Genomic DNA, 23,095 nt, shown 5'->3' with positions numbered 1-23,095 from the left:
AAGCCTGGACTATTGACTGTGTCAATGCTTGTTTGTTGCATAAGAAACAAGCTGTCTCCGTGGAGCCGACGGGGGGAGGGAGAGGGAAAGTGAAAGCGCGCGATGAGCGTGCTGTGTAACGCCAGCCTCCGGGGACAGATGTGCACGCGTACGGAGTGCACATCTCCTGTCCCCACGCGTGCACATCTCCTGTCCGCACATGCCATCTCCTGTCTCCCTTCGGCAGAGAAACCGGCGACTATAGGTCTAGCCAAGGCGAGCAGCGCATGCGCTGCATCGCTAGGCAAGACCTAAAAAACTGGGGGGTCTCTCCAAGGAACGTGGCCAATGTAATTAAGGGCGTGGCTTAAAACCACCGAAGCCAAAAATCTCTGCTTAGCATAGTGTGCCGTCCAAATTGTACTTAGCTGTTTCTGTCATTGCATTCAGATATATGATCCAACAAGTAACATCATACCTACAACAAGGCAGGACTATTGGCTTTGTCAATGGTTGTTTGGTGCTTAAGATAAATAAGCAGCAACTATGGTTTGTTGTATATAATATTCAAAATGCTTCTGCTTAAAGCCTGGAGACACCACAACAATGTTGCTGCTCCTGAGTTTCAAAAAGAGAAGGGAAATCCAGGGAGAAAAAGACTCTATTTAAAGGATTTCCCTTCCCCTCACCTTGCATGACATCATGTCGTAACTTCTCCACTAGTGAGAAGTGAGCAGTGTGAGCACGCGCACATGGATGTGCCTGCTATCACTGCAGTCCGGAAAAAAACGGGACGCCTGTGCCAGGGCACAAAGCAGAGCCCGATAGAGACCCGTTTCGAGGCCCCCTTAAAAAACTGCCGGTGCTCAGACCCGGTGAGACCCGGCCCACTTAAAGCCCTGCCAGCAGCGATTGGTAGCGTCAAAGCTCCGCACATGAGAAGGGCGCCTAGAAAAACCTTGGGTGGCGAAATGCACTCTGGGTGAGGAGGGTAGCAGAGCAGAAATCAGCACCTGCTGCGGATAATGTGTTCAGGCCCCTACACTATTACTAACTTTACCAAATGAGAGAAAAAGACCAGGGGCTGAGGTACAAAGCAAAATTTGCTTATAAATCAAAAAGAAGAACTCACTAAGTTAGAGGAGAATAAGTTCTCAGCCGAATTGTAAGAGTAAATTAGAACTCACTTGAGAGCTGTAAATCTGAAACTCACGCAACAAGTGGTACCTCCACTTATTTTAATTATAAAGGGAAGGTACCTGCAGTTCTCTGCAGGGGTGCACAACTTTTAATGGGTGATTACCCGCCTTTCTCAGTAGCAAACAGGAACTCTGTGATAGTGAGCACCTGCACTTTTCTGGTTTCATTACCCCCCACCCCTCCTCATATGTCCTCCTCGTCCCAGTGCTTACATAAGTGAGGCGATCCCGCCTGCTGACAGGCTATCTAGAGCGCTACTATTTTTTTTTAAATGTTACTATATAAACCCCTCCCACCCACCGCCATGCCGTTTTTGTTCCCTGCCTGATGGGCGTGCTGTCAGAACGCTGGTTTGTTTCTTCGTGACACAGCAAGTGTTTTTACACTTGTTTTCACACCGTGTTTATGCATTTTTATTTTGTATTTCCTAGCGTGCTGACCTTACCGGTGTATTGGTGGGTAACGTCTCTGCTCTACTCCAGACGCCCTCCCCGCGCATGTGCATGGCTGGGACGGGGAGCTTTCTCTGCGGTTGGGGGCAGGCCGTTCCGGTGCCGAGGCGCTTCCAGCAACACCGGGTTCCTGCGCCCATGTTTTTAGTGTATATGGCTGTGGGGGAGGATGTCTTTTAGCATTCCAAGTCTTGTATGTTTTGAGACTTGGCTGTTAGGAGATAGTATATATAGGAAGTGGTCCCTGGGCACTTTCTCATTGGCTTTTTGCTCCTGTTATCATGCCATGGAGGAAGAGGAGTCGGTCCCAGTGTCCGCCAAATCTGTTTCCAAGAGGAGACATGTGCAGGAGCTACAGGAGAATGACCTGTTGCAGATCTCCAGGTAGGATTTGCAGGATTTGATTAATTCTGCGGTTCAGGCTGCATTAAGTGAGCCTTCTGCGATGAAGTTGAAGGAGGATGAGGATGAGGACATGGACAATTCCCCAAGGGGGAAATATATCCAGAGTAAAGTATTTTCGGACATGTTGGCCCATATTCGGGAGGTCCTAAGATTTGATCCTAAGTCTTTGGTGGATGATGGCTTTTATTCCCAGTAGAGTACCTCAGTGGTGGATGATTTAACCTTGCATGAAGTCATTAAAGAGACTCCGGCTAAAAAATGGTATGAAGTCGGCAAGCAGGCTCTTGAACGTTTGAGGTTGGATTCTTTGGGTTGTTCTTTTTTGGTGGCTTTGGATATTCAGCATTTCCATAGGCCTTCTATCCTTAAGTGTTACGGTAAGCATTGGGGCTTTTTTGTCACTCTCAAGGGATGGATCCTGTGGTTGGTGATCCGGTCACAATTCTTGAGTTTCTCTGGGATGGATTTTAGAAGGGTCTTTCCTCATCTACTTTGGCTTCTATGTGGGCAGCTATCCGATTTTGTAGAGGTTCGGGGGCTACCTTGGAGGGTGTTGCCCCCTTGGTGGTTCGGCACCTGCGGAGCGTTGGGCTTCGTCGACCAGTCACTCCGGTGACTGTTCCCTCTTGGGATTTGCCGACTGTTTTGCGGGGTCTCCAATTGTCCCCTTTTGAGCCTTTGTTGGAGGCCGACTTGCGGTGGTTGTCTGCCAAGTTGGCCTTTCTGTTGGCCATCACCTCTGCTCGGAGGTTGGGTGGGTTGGGGGCATTGCTTATTCTTGACCCAGCCTTTCTCCCGAACGTCTCCTCCTTATTCCATTTACAGCAGGAGGTTGTTCTTCCTTATTTTCCAGGGGAGCAGGGTGCTCTATTTCCTTCTGTCTTGGATGTTAGAATGGCCCTTCATATTTACCTACCGGGTACCGAGGGTTTTCGTTTTTCCCCTGTGCCGTTTGTGTCCTGTGGTGCTGTGGCTGAGGGTAAGAAGATGTCTACCTCCACCATCAGTCGGTGGGTGCATTTAGTGGTTATCCAGTCCTATAATTTGGAGGGTTTCGCTCCTCGGACTCAGGCCCAGGGGTGTTCAATTCGGTCTGTGTCCACTTCCTGGGCTGAGGCAGCTGGTGTTTCTATCCCGGAAATTTGTAGGGCGGCTACCTGGCAGTCGCCTCATACTTTTATCAGTCATTATCGCCTCGATGTCTTACATGCCTCTGCGGACAATTTTGATGTTGGCATTCTGAAAGCTGCTTTGTCTTAATCTTGTTTATGATTAAACTTTGTATACTGCATGGATTCTTGGTGTCATGCTTTTTCTTTGTGTTTTTGCTTGTGAGTTCCTCACTTATGTAAGGACTGGGAAGAGGAGGACATATAAGGGGGTAATATTACCTACCAGTAATCTTCATTACCCTGATTAAGTTCCTCCTTGTCCCAATCGTGTTTCCTCCCTCCCGCTATGATTGTGTCGGGTCTTGTTACTAACAGGCATGGCAGTGGGTGGGAGTGGTTTATATAGTAAACATTAAAAAAATTGCTAGTGTTCTAGTTGGCCTCTCAGGAGGCTAGATCGCCTCACTTATGTAAGGACTGGGACGAGGAGGACCTTAATCGGTTTAATGAAGATTACAGCTAAGTAACAACACATTTCAAGCATTGGTGGTAGGGAAATCAGGAAGAAAACCGTGTATTACCAGAGACCAGTGGTTCCCACACTTTTTCAACCCATGGCTCCCATGGCTTATTGGTCGTTGGCCGCGGCTCCCTATTATGTGACATTTTTTTGCGGTTGGATGGATGTAAGTCCAGCCGCGGAGGTACTTACACTTTTCTCCTTGAAAATAATTGGGATAAAGTTGGGTCATGTACGCCCTGACATGCCGAACAGTCATGGGGTACTCCCGCAGTGTAAAATGGTATGGGACGCCTAGTTCAGTTGGGACATTTATCACACACAATACATGTCAATTGATAAGAAGAAATATGACTTAATTTACAGAGACCTGTGCTCTTTGACACCAAACCTGGCTCAGTCAAGGATGTTGTCAACAGGTGGTGCGGGCTGAGCATCACCGGGTACACATATTTCATTTTCAAGTTTAGTTGTTAGATGTGACTTACCACGTGGGATGGCCTGCTGGAGGTAAGCTAGAGCCACTGCTGTGACCTCTCCCTCTGGGTGGAGGAGGATGGGGCAGAACCATATCTCATTGGAGGCCAATCCATGGTTTGCCATGACACTGCTTCTGTGCTATGCTAGACACCACTCATTCTGCCCTTTGACAGCGACGACCACCATTTTCTAGTTTGTTATTACTGCAGTCATATGCTTTGATCCCTCCCACCATTCAAAATTCCTTTTTTATTACCATTTATATTTTTCAATGCAGAACCACAATCCGCGTGGTCACTTTGCCCATTGCAGTAAACCTCCACCCCCCTTCTGGCCACATTCACTCACAATGCTAGCCTGGTCACCAAAGACCTGAAAACTCCCAAATCAAAACTTGGATATTTATCTGACCTTTCCTCATAGCATTGCATTGCTTCCCTCCGACTTCCATTCACTTACGTTTAAAGTAATTAAAGTACTTTAAATGAACTCACTTGGGAATTTAAACAATGTATTATTTTATGTGCTTTTCTTTTTGAATTGTGCACGAACAGCACCTCTGTGGGAGTGTGACGTGAGCTCTGCCCAAGCTACCATGGGTGAGTCAAAGCTGGGAAGTGTCCATGACCAGATGGAGGTGGATTCTTAGGCCTGGCTTGTATAGAAGTCCCTGGCCATGCTCATCCTCAGTCTGTTAGAGGGGTTTCTTAAACTGGGACAGATGCACGCGCACAGGAACTAAATGATGCAATAAAGGGGGATATGAAGATTCCAAACACCTGGCAATCAATGCAGTTCTTCGTACGTAACGCAATAACAGGGATTTCACTTCCTGGTGGAGAAAACGAGGCTGCTCATTTTACCTTTCCAAAACCTACCAGGAAAGAATATCATTAATGTATCCAATTAGCATTATAACCACACTGAGGCTTCCATCAACCTCCCCTTGCTGTCCAAAATCATTTGACTACTGCAACATCATCTACTCTGGTCTCCCCAAGAAAATCACTGCCAAACCTCTACGACTTCAGAACCGGGTACTAGAATGAGCCTTAACTCTGTGAGCAGGACCACAGAAACACGCATCCCTGAAGCACCCCTCTGACTCTCGGTGGATGCTAAAATCCAATTAATCCAAATAATTTAAGGATGTTTGCAGTGCACACAAAGCACACTGGGGCGAAGACCCTGACTATCTCCAGAAACCAAGACCCCACTAGACTCCCAGCAATAGCCCTCCACTCGATGTCTGCCAATCTGATCAAGCATTGACCCTTCAAGGGGATGACACACAGAGGCAGATCAGTGGGAGATACATGGCTGAGAATTTGGACCACCTTTACATCCAACATGAGAGTGGAAGCTAGCTGCAAGGACTTTTTAAACCTGCATTCTACTAACACTCTGTAGACTGTGGGTGTCATGTACAAAGCATCAGACCAGGCTCCTGACCAGCCATGATTGGACTTAACCATCAAAGTGGACGCCATTTTCTGATAGCGCCCTGAAGTAATCAAAAGATGATACACAGCACTTCATAAAACTCCTAAATTATTAAGTACATTGATCTCAACCATGAATGGCAGAGCGAGAGGCCATGCTGGTGTCAATGCCCATGCAAACCTGGGCCTCTTCACTGACACAGTTGAGGGCTGTAGGGGTGAGGCCTAAGGGTATGAAAATATGTTTCTATGACCGCAATGAAGGGATGGCCCATTGCAGCCTCCCGGGTAGTGGACAGAGCAGGCGGCAGGCTCTCTTCCTCACAACACGATTCTGATAGTACTCTGCTTTTGATAAGGAAAGAAAAACAAACCAATGCAAGACATCACAAAAATAGAGAACACAGCATTCTCAACTGTGGGAATGAATTACTGTCAAAAGTCATCTGACTTGGAGCTGATCATTGGTTCGAGCCCTGATTTGAGCAGGCTTCAGTCTAAGGAGAAGGTTAAAAGTTATTGCAATACCTAATATCACAGAATATTAGTAGTCAGCTCTTACCATCTCAAAGGAAGGTGTTTGATGTACTCTGGACCCTGGTTGCACACCGAACAGAAAAAAATATAAAACCTAAAAAAACAAGAAAACACTTTTTTAAATGTATTTTCTGGTGAAATCACTTTTCGCATAAGCAAACTACAGGAAGAGCTTTAGGGTGTGAGCAGGAATGCGCATGCGTGTGGAAATTAAATATTACATCTAGTTGGTGAAAATAACAGCACTCTTTTTGAATTTGAGAACAACTTTACACCAGAATTATCAGCTAGTACGTGTAAATAAATAAATAAATGGTTCATAGCTGAAGTCAGATAAAAAGAAGGCCCAATTGAGAAGTGCACAATGCTTTTGGTAAATAGATCCCTCAGAAACGGACTGTAATGTTCTGAGGAATACAAATAAAATATATAAAAAGTCAATCCTTCAAGCCAAGTGGGCTTTGTTTGCAGATAAAATTGACAATGCAGGAAATTCTAACCCCAAAGCCCTAAAATGTGTAACTGGCCAAGTTTTGCAACCCATAGGAACCCCTACTAAAGACTCATGTGCAAAGCTCAAAATCCAAAAGATAATAGAATCATTTGTAATGTCACCTTGGGGACAGATGCTGGCACTGTTACACTTCAACCCACCTCCTCTTATGTTGGTTGCTGTCCATATGAAGTTCACAAAACAGGTCAAAATGTACACTTTGGGCAGAAGTAAGAGTGAATCCTCCCAAAATGAGAAGGTGACTAAGGAATGCAGGTTCAAGCTTTTCCACATTTGAAACGTGCTCTTTAATCTTCCAAGGGAACACTATGAGACGGTATTGTTTCCACTCTAGACTGTGTAAGTGTGTGTGGAGGCTTCCAGATTGTCAATTTATGTGGCTGCTGAAAATGCACTACACAGTAGAATACCTTACTTTTGGACTCTTCAAAATGGGCCCAGTCTCACAACATGTCAAAGTATGGATTACATTCAAATTCTTGGCACTGGTCTAGCAATATATCCGTGATATGACACCATGGCATCTTGGAAAAAAATTAAAAAATACAAGGTTTTTTGTTCGGCTGAAACTTTGCACCTAACGTGTATATCATGTACATCTTGGGGCAATCGGAGATTTTATGTACTCTAAAATAGATTATGAAACAAATTGCCTTCATAAATTTGGAAGAAGAAATCGTTACTTTCTTTTCACAAAGTAATAAAAACTTAGTTGTTGTGATAATTCACTTGGTTTTGCTTACATGCTCCTTAGTTCCACAACTACTACTAGCTTTGGCACCTACACATGATTGAGTCAGTGTGAGGTGTGAGACAAATAAATTGGTATAGCAATAGTAATGACACGGTCTCTTCCTCATAGGGTACCATAGATGAAACCAACAAAACCATTGAACGTATGAATCCTTGGGTCTTGGGAACCCGTGTCAATTGCATTTTATTAAGAACCTGTAACCCATTAATTAACCCCATAATTAGGATAGATTGTGCAAGATTATTAGGTAAGCCACATTCTCTGGACTGATTAAGAAGCCAGGGGTAACACATCATTTAAGAAGTCCTGTCTAGAACATCTAGGGCACCATAAACACAGACACATTTCTAATATTGCTTTTCTATAAAAAATCATCAAAAAGGTGGTAATGGTGTAACTAAAGACGGGCTTGGGATAGACATGCAAAGTTACTGATTATTAGTTCGACTTCCACCTGAACAGCGGCAAGGAACCAGCCCAGCTAGATACAAAAGAACAATAGTTACTTACCTGTAAACAGGTGGTTCTCCAGTATTGGTGTCTTTCATAGATTCACATGCCTGAATCATTCCCCGTCGTCGGAGTAGGAGTCCCACGGTACATAAAAAAGCAATAATATGCCATAATATATATAACAAATATCAGAAATACCAAACCAGGAAGTAAAGTAGCACCAACTACAGTAGAAAAAACTTCCACACTCGTGACTATCTTAGTCATTATGTGTTAGTCCAAACTGCAGCCAATCAGGCGACAGCACCCACCAGAATGTTCTCCCCAGAGGCTCAGGCTCCCAGATTTTCTCGCACAGGAGTGAAACCCCATAATGCCTGAGTGAGTCTCTGGGGGAAGGCGGGCGGGTTGCATGTGAATCTATGAAAGACACCAATACTGGAGAACCACCTGTTTACAGGTAAGTAACTATTGTTCTTCTCCAGTATTAGGGGTGTCTTTCATAGATTCACATGCCTGAATCAGAATAGTAAGCAGTACTCCCAGCATAACGCTCGTAGACGTCAGAGTATAAATCATATATATATATATATATATATATATATATATATATATATATATATATATAAATACAGTATACATGTATAACAATAATCATCAACATCTGACCAAACGTCTAAAGAGCATAGATGAGGAGGTGGAAACAGAGGCTCACCTTATTTGAAAAGATTGCGCAGCACTGCTCTTCCAACCGAAGCATCTGCGTCGTCTGCTGAATCTAGACAGTAGTGTCTAGTAAAGGTGTGCCTGCTAGACCACGTAGCAGCTCTGCAGATCTGTCGAAGAGGCACACCAGCAAAAAGGGCAGTGGAAGAGCTAACCGCCCTTGTAGAATGTGCTCTTGGCAAGGCCTGTAAGGGTCTACCGGCCTGCTGATGACAAAGTCCAATTGTAGAGGAGACCCATCTAGCAATGGTCTGTTTTGAAACTGCACAGCCCTGGCGTTGCCGCCCATAAGCCACGAACAGCTGGTCTGTCTTGCGGATGTTAGAGGTTCTTGATAGGTAAAACTTGAGGCATCTCCTAATATCCAACGAATGCAGTGCTCGTTCAGCTGGAGACTGTGGGGTTGGAAAGAATGTCTTGAGAACAACAGGCTCATTTAGGTGAAAATCCAAAGGCACCTTTGGCATGTACGTTGGATTAGTACGTAGTACTACCGAGTCAGTGGTAAATTGGATGAAAGGCGATTTAGATGTGAATGCCTGAACATCGCTAACCCTTCTAGCAGATGTTAATGCTAGTAACAATGACACTTTCCATGTTACAAATTTCAGGTCCACCTTATGGATCGGCTCGAACGGGTGACGCATGAGCTGAGTTAGTACGACATTCAGATGCCATGTAGGAGGAGGTTTCCGCACAGGCGGAAACATACGAAACAATCCTTTGAAGAATTGTTGTATAATCCGCACAGAGTACAACGAATTTGATCCATCCTGACGAAATCTGGAAATGGCAGCCAGGAAGACCTTAAGAGTAGAATGCGCCAAACCCAATCTGGCCAAATGCAGAAAGAAAGGTAGAATTTGCTCTGGCTTGGCATGAAGGGGATGAAGACCATTAGACTGGCACCATGAACAAAAACGCCTCCACTTAAGTTTGTAGGTTTTGATCGTAGATGGAGCTCTGGCCTTCGCCAGTACCTCCTGGCAATCCTGCGGAATGTTTAAGTGTGCAAATTCCATGTGCTGAGGAGCCATGCCGACAATTTCAGCGAGTTCGTGTCCGGATGATATACCTTGCCCTTGTGGGTAGAGAGGAGATTCGGAATGTGAGGAAGTTGGATCGGGTTGCATTCCGAGAGAAGGAGCAGCTCGGTGAACCAGTATTGCCGGGGCCATCGTGGAGCAATCAGGATTAACCGACATGGCTGTTTCTTCATCTTCTTGATGACTTTCGGTATCAGTGGTATCGGTGGAAAAGCGTAAGCGAATATTTGATACCAACTCATCGAAAGGGCATCCCCGCATGAGTCCTTGTGGGGAACCCAGCTTGGGCATTTTCGGTTCTGATGCGTCGCAAACAAGTCCAGATCCAGATGCCCCCATGCCTGAAAGATGCGGTCTAGAGATGGTTGATGCAGTTCCCACTCGTGAGTGCAACCTGCGGATCTGCTGAGAGAGTCCACTAACACATTCGCGATTCCCGGAACGTGGACAGCTGACAGATGTATATTGTGAGTCAGGGCCCAACTCCAAATCTCTTGCGCCTGGTGCGACAGCCGGGCTGATCTTGTGCCCCCCTGCTTGTTTAGGTAATGCATGCAGGTGGTGTTGTCTGTCCGGATCAAGACTGTGGCACCCTCTAGGGTAGTTTGAAAGGACTTCAGGGCTAGAAAGATGGCGTGCAATTCGAGCCTGTTTATGTGCCATTTCAGTTGGAGTTTGTCCCATCTTCCGCTGGCCGTCATGCCTCGGAGGTGTGCACCCCAGCCTGTCATTGAAGCGTCTGTCGTCACTATGAACCTGGGCACTTCCCTGAGGAAAGAGCATCCCACTTGTATGTTGCAACCTTGACTCCACCATTGAATCGCTTCTCGCATTCGTGGTGTTATCTTTATGATGTCCTCGAAGGACCCGGACACCTGTATCCACTGGTGACTGAGCTCCTCTTGCAAGGGCCTCATCCGAAGACGACAGTTGGGGGTGAGAAGAATACAGGAAGAAATCATCTCTATAAAAGACTTGAACATGCGTACTGAAACGCAGCTTTTTAACAACAGTGCAGCAGCCATCCGTTGTATCTTTTCCTGTCTCTCCTTTGAGATAAACACTTGGGCGAGTTTGGTGTCTAGTGTCGCTCCCAAGAAGGTCTTTCTCCTTGATGGTGTCAGGTGTGACTTCTGGAAGTTCACTGTGAACCCCAGACTTTGCATCAGTGACAGAGCTTTTTGAATGTGAGTTTTTACCATGGTGAAAGAACTGGCCTTGATAAGGCAATCGTCTAGATATGGATATATCTGTATTGACTGCAACCGAAGGTGGGCTGCCACCGGGGCCAGCATCTTTGTGAACACTGGGGGCTGAGCGCAGTCCAAAGGGAAGAACTTTGAACTGGAAGTCCCTGCCAGCCACTCTGAACCTGAGAAACTTCCGGTGTCTGGGAAAAATTGGAACATGGAAGTATGCATCCTGAAGGTCGAGTGTAGCCATATACTCTCCCGCCGAGAGAAAATGGAGGATTTCTTGAAGTGTCAGCATCCTGAACGACAGTTTTTTGAGGAATTTGTGGAGGGCACGCAGGTCGAGGATGGGTCGCCATTCCCCCGACTTCTTGCGAATAAGGAAAAATCTTGAGTAGAAGCCTTTCCCTTTCTGATGATGAGGTACCCTTTCTATTGCTCCTTTTCGAATCATAATGTTGATCTGGACAAACAGCTCCTTGAGATGTGCTGGAGGTGGACCTCTTGGGGGAAGGTTTGGGGGAGTTTTTACGAATTCCAAAATGTGGCCTCTGTTCACCACATCCAGAACCCATTTGCCCGTGGTAATCTTGGACCAATTTAAGTAATTTTTGGGATATTTTTCCTCCAGTTTGGTTCGGGTTGGGGCAAAGTGGCGGCAGGATGCGTTTCTCACTTTTTATTGTCTCTTCCGCGATAGTTGGATTTTCCTCGAGACTGAGAAAAATTTCCTCTTCTCTGCCCGTAAATCTGTTGACGATATGGCTGGTATCTTTGATTTCCCTGGGTGGAAGAATAGGAGCGCTGTTGATTATAGCCTCCTCTATTAGAGAAATTCCCTCTTCCTCTTGCTCCACGAAAGGAAGGCTTCCTGTATTGTAAAGTGCCCAGCGAACGTGCTGTCTCAGTATCCTTTTTGATGGCCTCCAGAGCATCGTCTACATGCTTTCCGAATAAATACTCTCCATCATAAGCCATATCTAAAATCCTTGACTGGACCTCCTGTCGAAAGGACGTGGCCTTCAACCATCCTTGCCTCCTGAGGACGGCTGCACCCGCCAGCTGACGAAAACCTGTGGCAGCAACGTCCACTGCAGCATCAATCATCTCAGATGAGACGCACTCTCCTTCTTGGAGGATCTTCTTTGCTTCCGCCTGATCTGGCTCGGGAAGTTTATCCACATACGGCAAGATGTCCGACCACATCTGTCTGTCGTATCTCCCTAATATGGCTAGAGAGTTAGCGACTCTAACAGTTGTAGCTGCAATTGTGGAAACTTTTTTGCCGATTGAATCTAGACGTCTCCCGTCTTTATCTGGCGGAACAGAGACTTGAGCTGATGGGTTAGAAGATCTCTTTTGCGCTGCCTGCGCTACCACCGAGTCTGCTTTCGCTTGTCCAATGAGGCACGCTGGAGATGAATTTGGCGCCCTATATTTCTTATCCACTCTCGAGATCACTGCTGGCAAAGAATTTGGTTTGGACATGATCTTCAGTCCTTCCTTCCATATGAATTCTATGATTGGAATGGTCCAACTCTGTTTCTGTGTCGAAGACTTGAAGTCATACAAAAAACAGTCTTCTTGTTTTGACTCCATAGTTATCATGAACCTCCTTGTTGCTCTATCCATGATCTTGTGGAATGAGGCAATGTCCGCAGGAGGCGACTCCGATGTTGTGGGCTCTGCCGGAGAGGGTGTGTTAGCATTGTAATCCTCATACTCCGACGAATCTGATTTATTGTCCAATTCTCCTTCTTCCTGCTCCTCATTACCTGAGTATCCGTCATCCTCTGTTTGAGGAGCTATGACTTGTGACGCATCCAATGCTGAATGTCCTTCCTCCAACGTCACAGAAACAACTGGCTGTGCCTGCTTTGAAAGTGGCGTCGCTGTCTTAGGCCTTGGCGTAGATACATGAGTCACCTGACTCTGAAGGCGGAAAACGCCTATAGTAGTCGCTGAGCATGTATTGTAAATTACGAAACAAATCCTCAGGCATTTGCGTGCTGGGAGCAGGCCAGTCCTCATGCGACACGGTCTCCGTGTCCTGCATATCGTCTTCCGTATCACCGTCTTGAATCTTAATTTGGAGGTCAGACGGACTTCTGGCTAATCCAAAATTTTCATCCTCGTGATCCCTCCTCATCAGAATCCAAAAGCTTCTCTGGCACTACTAGCGTTGAAGGAATCGCCTCATTAGTAGCCCGTTTCTTTAACAACGTAGCCGTAGTTGCAGGTGAGGGCAACGGTATCCCAGATGGCTGTGCTGACCATACTTGTAAGGCAGTGCAGCTTGACAATGGTGGCGTCGATGGATTCACCTCCGTCGTCGACGAGCCTGCTTTCTGAAGCTGACTCTTTTGCTTCGTCGACGGTGTCATCGTCGACGATTGATGTATCTTCGTCGACGACGACTTCTTAGATGATACCTTCGTCGACGAGGTCGTCGACGGGGACGTCGTCGAGGTCGTCGGCGGTAGCTTCGTCGACGTGGATTTCATCGTCGACGAGGATTTTGTCGTCGACGGCAACGTCGTCGACGAGGATTTCGTCGACGAGAGCATCGTCGACGGCACAATTTTCATCGTCGACGGGGAGCCAACCGTCGACATTAGATTCGAAGACGAGGAGCTCGTCGACGGTACCTTAGCCATCGTCGACTGGACTATAGTCGACGACGAGATAGGCCTGATCTGTACATGGACCAGCGTAGGCGATGAGGCTGAAGACATCACTAGAGCTGGCTTAGGTGAGGAGAAAGTCATCGTGCAGGTGGTAGACGTGGCCACATGAGAGGAAAAACAATCCTTCTTTGACGTTGAAATTGTCAACTGAGGAGGCACAGACTGAGAAGATTTCTTGGGAACTGTAGATTTCCCAGACTTCTGAAAGGGCGTACTATCCACTTTAACAGGTGGAAGAGTCTTTTTTGAAACACTAGGCCCAGAAGAATCCAGAGAGGATTGGGCCCCTTTTGCCACCTTCGCCCTTGGAGATGAAACTACAGTTTCAGCCTTCCTCTTAATGGAAATTCGTGAAGAAGTAGAGGCAATGCTTCCTACCTCAGATAAAGGGTCATCCTTGTCCTTGAGTCTGTTAAGCCACAGCAGCAGTCGTCCTTCCCTGTCCTTGATAGTCTTAGGGGGGAAAGTCCGACAGATCTTACACTCCTTTGCCTTATGGTCAGGATAAAGGCAATATAAACATTTTTTATGGGGATCTTCTTTGAATAGCCTAAGCTTCCCACAAGATTCACAGGCCCTGAACAGGGATTTAGAAGTAGACATCTTAACAACTTGAAGAAACAACTATTCTCAAAGAAAAACTGAGCAGAGCTCAGGGAGACTCCCTTCACACGACGTGCGGTAGAAAATCTGAGAGCCTGAGCCTCTGGGGAGAACATTCTGGTGGGTGCTGTCGCCTGATTGGCTGCAGTTTGGACTAACACATAATGACTAAGATAGTCACGAGTGTGGAAGTTTTTTCTACTGTAGTTGGTGCTACTTTACTTCCTGGTTTGGTATTTCTGATATTTGTTATATATATTATGGCATATTATTGCTTTTTTATGTACCGTGGGACTCCTACTCCGACGACGGGGAATGATTCAGGCATGTGAATCTATGAAAGACACCCCTAATACTGGAGAACAAACATTACTGAACATACTGGACAAAGCATATCCTGCTCTTCTAAGGCTGTGAGAGGACACTAAATCATGCACCTTTCACGCACCACAAGGGTCTCCTCTGGGTTTATTCGTCCCCATTCCACTTTGATATGCACGTCAAGCACGTTCAAGAGTGGCCGGTTTACTATTTCACAGCTATGATGGATACTGGGATTTTTTTTCCACTTCTGAAGATCCAATAGAGATCAGAAAGGGATGAACACTACATTCAAACTGATAAAAAAATTGGGAGGAACATATAAAACCTCATGATAGGAAACACTGACATTCTAATCAAGGACAAAGTTAAACCCTCAGGACCATTTTTGTTGCCCTAAGTCAGTTGACGGTGAGCACAGTAAAAGTAATTTGTCATTTTCATATGAAAGTGCTGCGCAGTATGCACCGTATTATCAAATAGCAGATTTGAGCTAAACTTGCTGGTGCCAACAGATGTGCAAAACTGAACAACTGCAATTCGCTCATGGCTCGGACCTCTGAAAAAGAATTGGCTAAACTGCAAGTAGGAGAAAATTCAGCAGTCAGGAATTTGAGAAAACACATCCTCTACTGAGAACACATTTGGCCGGCCTGTGAGGCTATCCACTGATTGCCAGTCCGGCAAGGGTCAAGTTTAAGAAGGTGACAACACACAAGGCGAGTAGAAGTCTACAGTCTGGCGGAACGCAGCGGATCAACCCCCCCAAAGTTCAGTTGCACTCATTGCTGTGAATGTAAGTTTCCAACACAAGTATTATGTGGAAAAACTTACGTATGAGTAACTTACTGAGAGAGAAACTTTGTTTATTTAGACCACAGCCTTTTAAACAGTACAAAACACAATCAAGATCATATGGTGTAAACAATCTAATTTCTACTACATAATAAATATTTAAAATACAATGCATATTAAAAGAAGGTAACACCCTCAGGACCTACAGTTCATTAAACACAATTTACAGAACACTCTAAATTTCAAAAAGAAGAAGAATTCACATTTTATAGGAGTCCTATAAACAATTAAAATCATTGCCCCTTCTATAGTTTTTCCCTTACAAATCCTTTTATAGCCTTCTGGAATTTTCCCAATCCTATTGCAATTTCCAGAAATGGCATATCTATGAGTAACTTACTGATTCCTCTTAGGAAGCATTGAAGACACAGCTGTTCTGTATGTTGTGAACAGTAAGGGAGTCTGATGTCGCCAGACGCTTGTTTATGCGGTATGTTACTGTAAGCGACTGGACAAATTAGGGATTTAGTACTCTACAAAAATTGATATGATTCTAAAGATCTGATTTGGAAGACCCCAAATTCAATTATTTATAATTTTCTGAGGAATTTAGCCTGGTGCTCTTCATGATTACCTAAGCCATGAAATTGGTTTTACGCTATGTTCCATGACTTAACCAGTATTTGTCTTCTCAGGGCCTCAAATTGTGTTTTTGACTACAGGACCTAAATTATACTAAGCCTCAGCTCCAGTGGTTAGTTTGTAAAATAAAAAGTGCTGGGGCTCTCCTCAGGAGGCAGCGCTAACAGGAGAAATGTGCTGGTGCAAACTGCCTCCTGACTAGAGCCCCAGCACTTATTATTCTGGAGAGGACTTGGCCTAATGGGTAGAGCTGCCGATTTCGGAGCTGGGGAACCAGGTTCGAGTCTCAGTGTGGCTCAACATCCTGTGATTCTGTTGAAAATCATGTGCCTTCCAAATGAGCGTGTCCTTAACTGGTGCTATAAACACTGGTGTTGAGGATTAGGTGCCGGTGCTAAGCACCTGCTCAGCTCGCGTTCATGGGCCTAATCTCTGCACATGGGTCTCAGGCATTAACATGTGTTCACTGTTCACAGGACCTTAACTGGTGTTTTTACGCTCAAGACCTCAACCTGTATTTATCCTTGGCATTAATTTAAAATGTGTTCATCTTTCACAAGGCTTAATACTGGGTTTGTCATTGACAAAGCTTCAATCTGTCATCTTAATCCGCAACACCTAAATTTATGCTGTTTATGTACAACGCGTTTACCTGTGATCTTCGTTTACAAGGCCTCCACCTGTAATCATCCTTGGCATGGATTCACACTGTGCATTATTCTCAATGCCTCAATCTATGTACTTAATGAACAAATGCATAAACTTGTGTTGTTTATGCACAAAGAGTATACAGGTATTTTGTTTACAAGGCCTCAACCTGCGTTCGTTGTTCATAAGGTCTCAACCTCTTGTTCTTCACTTACATGATTGCAACCTGTGTCATTCGGTCATACGTCATCATTTGATGTTCTCCATTCAAAGAGCCTCTTCTTGTGCTCTTCGTTTACAAGGCCTCCACCTGTGTTCATTGTTCACAAGGTCTCAATATCTTGTTCTTCATCCACACGGCCTCAATCTGCGTTCTTCACTCACATGACCGCAACCTGTGTTATTCAGTTATATGTCATCAATGGGTGTTCTCCATTCACAGGGCCTCAACTTGTCTTCTTCATTTACAAGGCCTCAATCTGTGCTCTTCACAAACAAGACTTCACCTTTGTCTTCAATGACATGTCTTCAGTCCGTACTGTTCCTTCACAAGGTCTAAACCTATCTCATTCCGTAATATGCACTCAGCCAATGTTCCACCTTCACACGTCCTCAACCAGTTTTCTTCGTTCACATGCTATAACCTGTGCCCTTCCTCCTTTAGTCCTTCTGCATCGGTCAAACTGTGTTCTCATTCGGGGGCGTGGCTTGCGCGCCGCTTCAGTATGGCGGGTCGCGCTTGAGCTCCGAGGCGAGTTTGGCCCGTTGAGCTAATTTCTCCGTTTCCAGCTGCCCCTATCGGCGGAAAAGACACGCTTCGGCACCGGAACATGCGGAGAGCTGTCTGACGGTGTTTTCATGTGGTTCTGGTCACCGGCTGCATGACTTCTGCTTCTTGCTTCAGAGGCGCTCGTTTACCTCACGGGCGGCCGCCATTTTCCCGCTATTGACGCTGATTTATCTTCTCCTCAGAAGCGCCGCCTGGGATACAATATTGCAGTTTGTAGTGGCTGTTCATTTCGTCTTGTCTACGATGCCTGCACTTGGTAACGTTTATAGTTTTTTTTCTGGTATATCTTTGCTGCTTGGCTGGTAATTAAGCTGTCCACGCGCTGTTTCTCTCAGTGCAGCTCTCTCATGTAGGTGTAAATCTTTTTCCTACGAGCTTATTACTGTGCTCCCCTGCGTTCTTGCAGCTGTATTATTTTTTGCTACCTGTCTGCCTTGCATATAAGTCCGCCGCTGTTCCTATCTTAGCGCCCATTGAGCTAAGTGTGCTATATATTTTTTGGTATAGTCTGCGCAGTTTTTCCTCTCCTTTTTTCCTCAAGTGGTTGTATATTTTTCCTGGAGACTGCTCCTTCATGGCTGCAAATATGGGTCGTTCTTCGACCAACAAAGACTCAAAGGATGTTGGCACGTCGTTGAAAAGGCTTAAGTCAGTGTCTCCTACGCCTGACCCTCCTCAGTCAGACGCCACTTCAACGCTGGACACAATATTAGCGCGCCTCAATGAAGTACATGATATTGCGCAGTCCACGAAAACAAACACGGATTTATTACAAGTGGAGGTGGCTGCTATCAGGAATGACTTTAAAGCCCTCTCTCTTCGTGTATCTGCTACGGAATCACGAATCAGTTGTGCAGAGGATGGTATGCAAAAGCAATCCAGATCCCTCAACCACTTGGAGCGCTCCATGGCGGCATTGCGCAGAGACCTAACTGAGCAGGAGGACCGTAATCGTAGATCTAACCTACGCATTTTTGGTCTGCCGGAAGATTCAGAGAAATCATCTTCATCTATGATAGAGTTCTTATCTCATTGGATTCCGGACACCTTACAAATCTCTTTCCACAGAGACTTTGAGATAGAAAGAGCACACCGTGTTCCAACGTTTCGGTCTAAGACAGCTACCCAGCCAAGAGCAATCATTTTTAAACCATTGCGGCATCAGCATACTGAACTGATTCTCTCTCATATGCGGAAAGCTAAACAAGTCATCTGGGACGGTCATCGGATCTCAATTTCTCAGGACTTTGCCAGAGATACGGTTATAAGGAGAAAAGGCTTCCTGAATCTTCGAAAACGTCTTTCTGAGATGGGTATTCCCTTCTCGTTTTCTGGTCCATCGAAATTCCGCATTACTTATAAAGGACGTTCTAGAATTTTCGAGGAGCCGGCTGATCTAAATACCTTCCTGGACAACCAGCTGGAGATAGAGATGGAGATTCAAAAAGCGACTTCACAGACTCCTGGTGCCTCGGGCACTTGAACTGTCTCCTTCTTTTTTCTGGATATATTTTTCTGTATGACTGGTTCTCTCTTCTCTCCTGTTGAGCTTATAGGCCGACCTTAACTTCCATGGATGTTCATGAAATTTTCTGTTCTTCTTGTGTTCCCACTCATTTCTGTTCTATTCTTCTTTCTGGCATCCACACTTGTTCGTTCCTTTTATAGCTCTCTTAGTATCTCTTTAATGTTTTCTTCTTCTACTATTTTACTCCGCTTCATCAACTTGTCGTTCTTTATTCTTACTCTTTTAATCAATTTATTCTGTTTTTTTCACTTGTCTTCAACTATTCTTATCTCTCATCTCTGTCATCCTTTCTTTCGACTTACTTTTCTATTTTCTTGCTGCTTATCTCTTAATAGTTACATTGCTTTTTATGGTATGGGACATTCTCTATCCTTCTTTTTTCTTTTTTCTCCTCCTATTCTGATATTTTCCTACCCTCTTCTCTCACATATATAATGTTATTTTATACAGTTGTAGTGTATTCATTGATGATGTAGTTATTTTTTTCAGATATACATATTGTTTGTCTTGCATTAATCTACTGTTCATGGTTTTCCTCATGCTTTTCTTTTTCTTATCAGTTTTTCTAATAGTATTTAGGAATATAGCTATGTTTCTCGCCATTGACTGCTATTTAAATGTGCTTATACAATATCTTAGTTAGAGTATGTTTATTTACATTATTAAGCTGCTTTGCGGTACTGCTTTTGATTGTTACCAGTTTCTTTTTTCCTGCTATCCGGCTATTATAGTTTTTGGGGCTATTGTTATCAACTATTTTTTCGCCTAGTACGGGTCCCTTACTTGCCTTTCCACGTTCTCCCTAGTATGATGTTGGTCTTTTTTAGGCCTCCCCTCCTGCTTCTCCTCTCCCTCCTCTCTTTTCTCCTTTCTTCTCTTCTTTCTTTCTCTCTTTCTTGGATTCCCCACATGGACGCTCCCGCAATGTTTCTTTTGTTTGCTAACTGGCTCCTTGTATTCGTGGCGTTCGTCCTTTTTCTGTCATTCATGTCGTCTTTTTTCTATTTTTATGTTTCCCTATGCCAGGTTTAAATGTATTATCCCTTAATGTTAAGGGTTTGAATCATCCGGTGAAGAGGTCGAAAATCTTAGATTACTGTAAGTCTCTGTCTTCTGATTTGGTTCTTTTTCAAGAGACCAAGGTCACTAACAAAGAGGCGTTGTTTTTAAAGAAGGAATGGGTTTCGGATGTTTGCTGTTCTGATGCCTTTGGTAAACGAAATGGAGTCATTACACTGGTTTCAAAGAATTCTGGTTTATCGATACTTTCTTCCGACCATGATTCGGAGGGTCGCTGGCTGTTGTCTAAATTGTCGGATGGACAGCATGATCTGTATGTGATGAATATCTATGCTCCTAACGTTGATGATCCATCCTTCTGGAAATCGGTTACCAAAAAATTAAATGACACCCCGCACTCTGGTAATCTTATTGTTGGTGGAGATTTCAACTTACCAATGGATCCTCTTTTAGACAAGAATTCTGCTTTTCAGTTTCGTCCTCCTAAATCCCACAAACAAATGCTCAACATGTGTTCCATTATTCATCTTCAAGATATTTGGCGTCTTCATAATCCAACTGGTAGTGATTTTTCTTTCTTCTCTTCGCCTCACTCTTCCTTCTCTCGTATTGACTATCTCCTGGTTCATTCTTCTCTTGTTTCATCTTCTTCTTCTCCGCTTATACATCCTATTTTGATCTCTGATCACGCTGCGGTAACTTTTACGTTATCATCCTTTGCCCCTAAATCACGTGCTCGTTCGTGGAGATTAAATACCGAAGTTTTGCATGATCCTTCTCAGGTTCATGAGTTTTCTGAAGCTATAGATACCTTTTTCCATGAAAACGAAGGTTCTGTTTCTTCCCCTATTGTTCTATGGGACTCCTTTAAATGCACTTTCCGTGGTCAAGTCATTAAATGTATGTCCAAACGTAATTCAGATATTAAAAAGGAACTTACGGATTTGTCTTCTGATATAAAATCTCTGGAAGCTTCCTTTAGGCAATCTAAGGATCCAACTTGTTTACAACAAATAAAACTACTAAAATACAAATATAATACCATTGTTACTAAAAGAGCCCATATTGGGGTACAAGCACAAAAATCCAAGAAGCTGTTATTAAAAAATCGGGCTGGGAAACTTTTGGCGGCTACGTTAAAATTTCAGGATTTTTCTTTCAAATCTTCGCAAATCTCTTCCATTACTGACCACACAGGCTCTAAAAAATTCCAAACAGGGGAAATACTTGAAGTTTTTCGTGATTTTTATAATAAGTTATATACTCCTTCTAATCATTCCTCTTTTGAACAGTGTCAAGACTTTTTAAAATCGGTTCCGATTCAGTCGGTCTCTGATGCTGATCGCTCTTTTTTAAATGAGCCTATTTCCCCCAACGAAATCGTGTCTGCGATTAAAGCTACTCGTTCTGGCAAGGCTCCAGGCCCTGATGGTTATCCAATTTTATTTTATAAAACTTTTCTCCCTACGCTTGTCCCCAAATTGAAATCTGTCTTTGATTCCTTTGTTAAGGATGGATCTGTTTCTGGTACGGCTGCTGAGGCTACTATAGTGGTGCTCCGGAAGGAAGGGAAAGACCATTCGGATCCTAAAAACTTCCGACCTATTTCTCTCCTTAACATGGAAGCTAAGATTTTTGCTAAAATCCTGGCCAAAAGATTAGAATCCTTTATCCCTCATCTTGTGCATCCTTCCCAAACTGGTTTTGTGAAAGGACGTCTTGCGCGAGACAATATACGCACATTCTGTCATATTCTCGGTGCTGCTAAACGATCTCAACTTCCTGCCGCGGCCGTGGCCCTTGATGCGGAAAAGGCCTTCGATAAGGTCTCTTGGCCTTTTCTTCGTGCTGTTCTGTGCGCGCATAACCTTGGCGACTCTTTCATTAATATGGTGATGTCCTTATATCCTCAACCTAAAGCTAACATTAGAGTTAATGGTGCTACGTCGTCGTTTTTCAATCTTAGTCAGGGCACTAGACAGGGATGTCCTTTATCCCCACTTTTATTTTTACTATCTATTGATCCCCTTCTTCGTTTGATTGAGTTACACCCTGACATCAAAGGTTTTTCTTTTGGGCCTCACTGTATTAAAACTGCTGCATACGCAGATGATGTTCTTATCTTTTCAGATGATATCGCTTTGGCAATCCCTGCTATTTCTAACACCATTTCCTTATTCTCTTCGGTTTCAGGGTATACCCTGAATAAAGATAAGACGGAAATGTTCCCTTTGAATGCCTATTGTTTCCCTTCTCATATGGGCTCAGCGGGCTTTAAGTGGCAGTCTACACACCTGAAGTACTTAGGAATATATTTTTGTTCTACTCTGTCTGCCACCGCTGCCTATAATGAATCCCAGACTATCCTTAAAGTGTGTCGTCTTTTGGATACATGGTCTCCGAAACATATTTCATGGTGGGGTCGCCTCCAGACTCTCAAAATGATGATTACGCCGATTATTAATTTTGTTTCATCCATGCTTCCGCTCAAATTGTCAGATTCCTTCTTTCGCGAAATCGATACTCTGACTTCTAAATTTTTGTGGAATGACAAACGTGCTCGCCTTGCATACAAATTTTTGCGTCGCCCTTGAGATATGGGAGGTTGTAATTTTCCTGATTGGGAAAAATACCAAACTGCCTTTTTGGCCTCTCAAGGTGCTTTATGGTTCTCTCCACCATCTCTTCACGTTCCCTCTTGGCTGCTGATAGAACAGGAACTAGCATCCCCTTTGCCTCCCGCCTCTTTTTGCACTACTTCTACTTTCCATATCCTGTTTTCCTGTTCTATCATTCTCGATACAATTGCTGCGGTCAGGAAAATAGACAAGAAGGTGGCAATTCCTTTGCATAAAACTAGGTGGTCATCTATCTGGCGAAATTCCAAAATTAAGCTTATCATTACTTCAACTCTCATGTCCTATTGGGCAGTTAAAGGGATTTCTCTTGTCAAACATCTCTATGGTGATTCTGATGAACCATTACCTTTCTCTACGTTGGCTCAAAAGCATTCTTTAACAAACCTGGATTTTTATACTTTTCTTAAAATTAAAGTGGCCATTGCTAAAGTTCGTCTTCATCCTACTTCCTCTACAATCTCACTTTTTCAGCTATGGATTAAATCTGGTCATGTCGCCTCCAAAATTTATAAATTCTTGTCTTCTGCTTCACTTCCTGCACAGACGGTTGCTCAACAAAAATGGTTACATCATTTTGACCATGCTATGACGGAGCATATTTCCCCTGAT

The 23,095-nt window shown here is 44.3% G+C and overlaps 1 protein-coding gene across 3 annotated transcripts in view; it reads right to left on the bottom strand.

The window, feature by feature from the left end:
* The window catches only part of PHF19 (PHD finger protein 19), a 262,877-nt gene that overhangs the window by 62,507 nt on the left and 177,275 nt on the right, over positions 1 to 23,095 (bottom strand). For all 3 annotated transcript variants that reach the window (XM_078641878.1, XM_078641879.1, XM_078641877.1), the window contains one exon: positions 6,153 to 6,221. In XM_078641878.1, coding sequence (XP_078498004.1) covers positions 6,153 to 6,221 — 69 coding nt within the window. The remainder of the gene's footprint in view (positions 1 to 6,152; positions 6,222 to 23,095) is intronic.

This window comes from Lissotriton helveticus, chromosome 5_1 (assembly GCF_964261635.1).
Source record: "Lissotriton helveticus chromosome 5_1, aLisHel1.1, whole genome shotgun sequence".
Taxonomy (NCBI): Eukaryota; Metazoa; Chordata; class Amphibia; order Caudata; family Salamandridae; genus Lissotriton; species Lissotriton helveticus.
The sequence above is the reverse complement of the archived record's forward strand: the minus strand, read 5'-3'. Positions and strand labels throughout refer to the sequence as shown.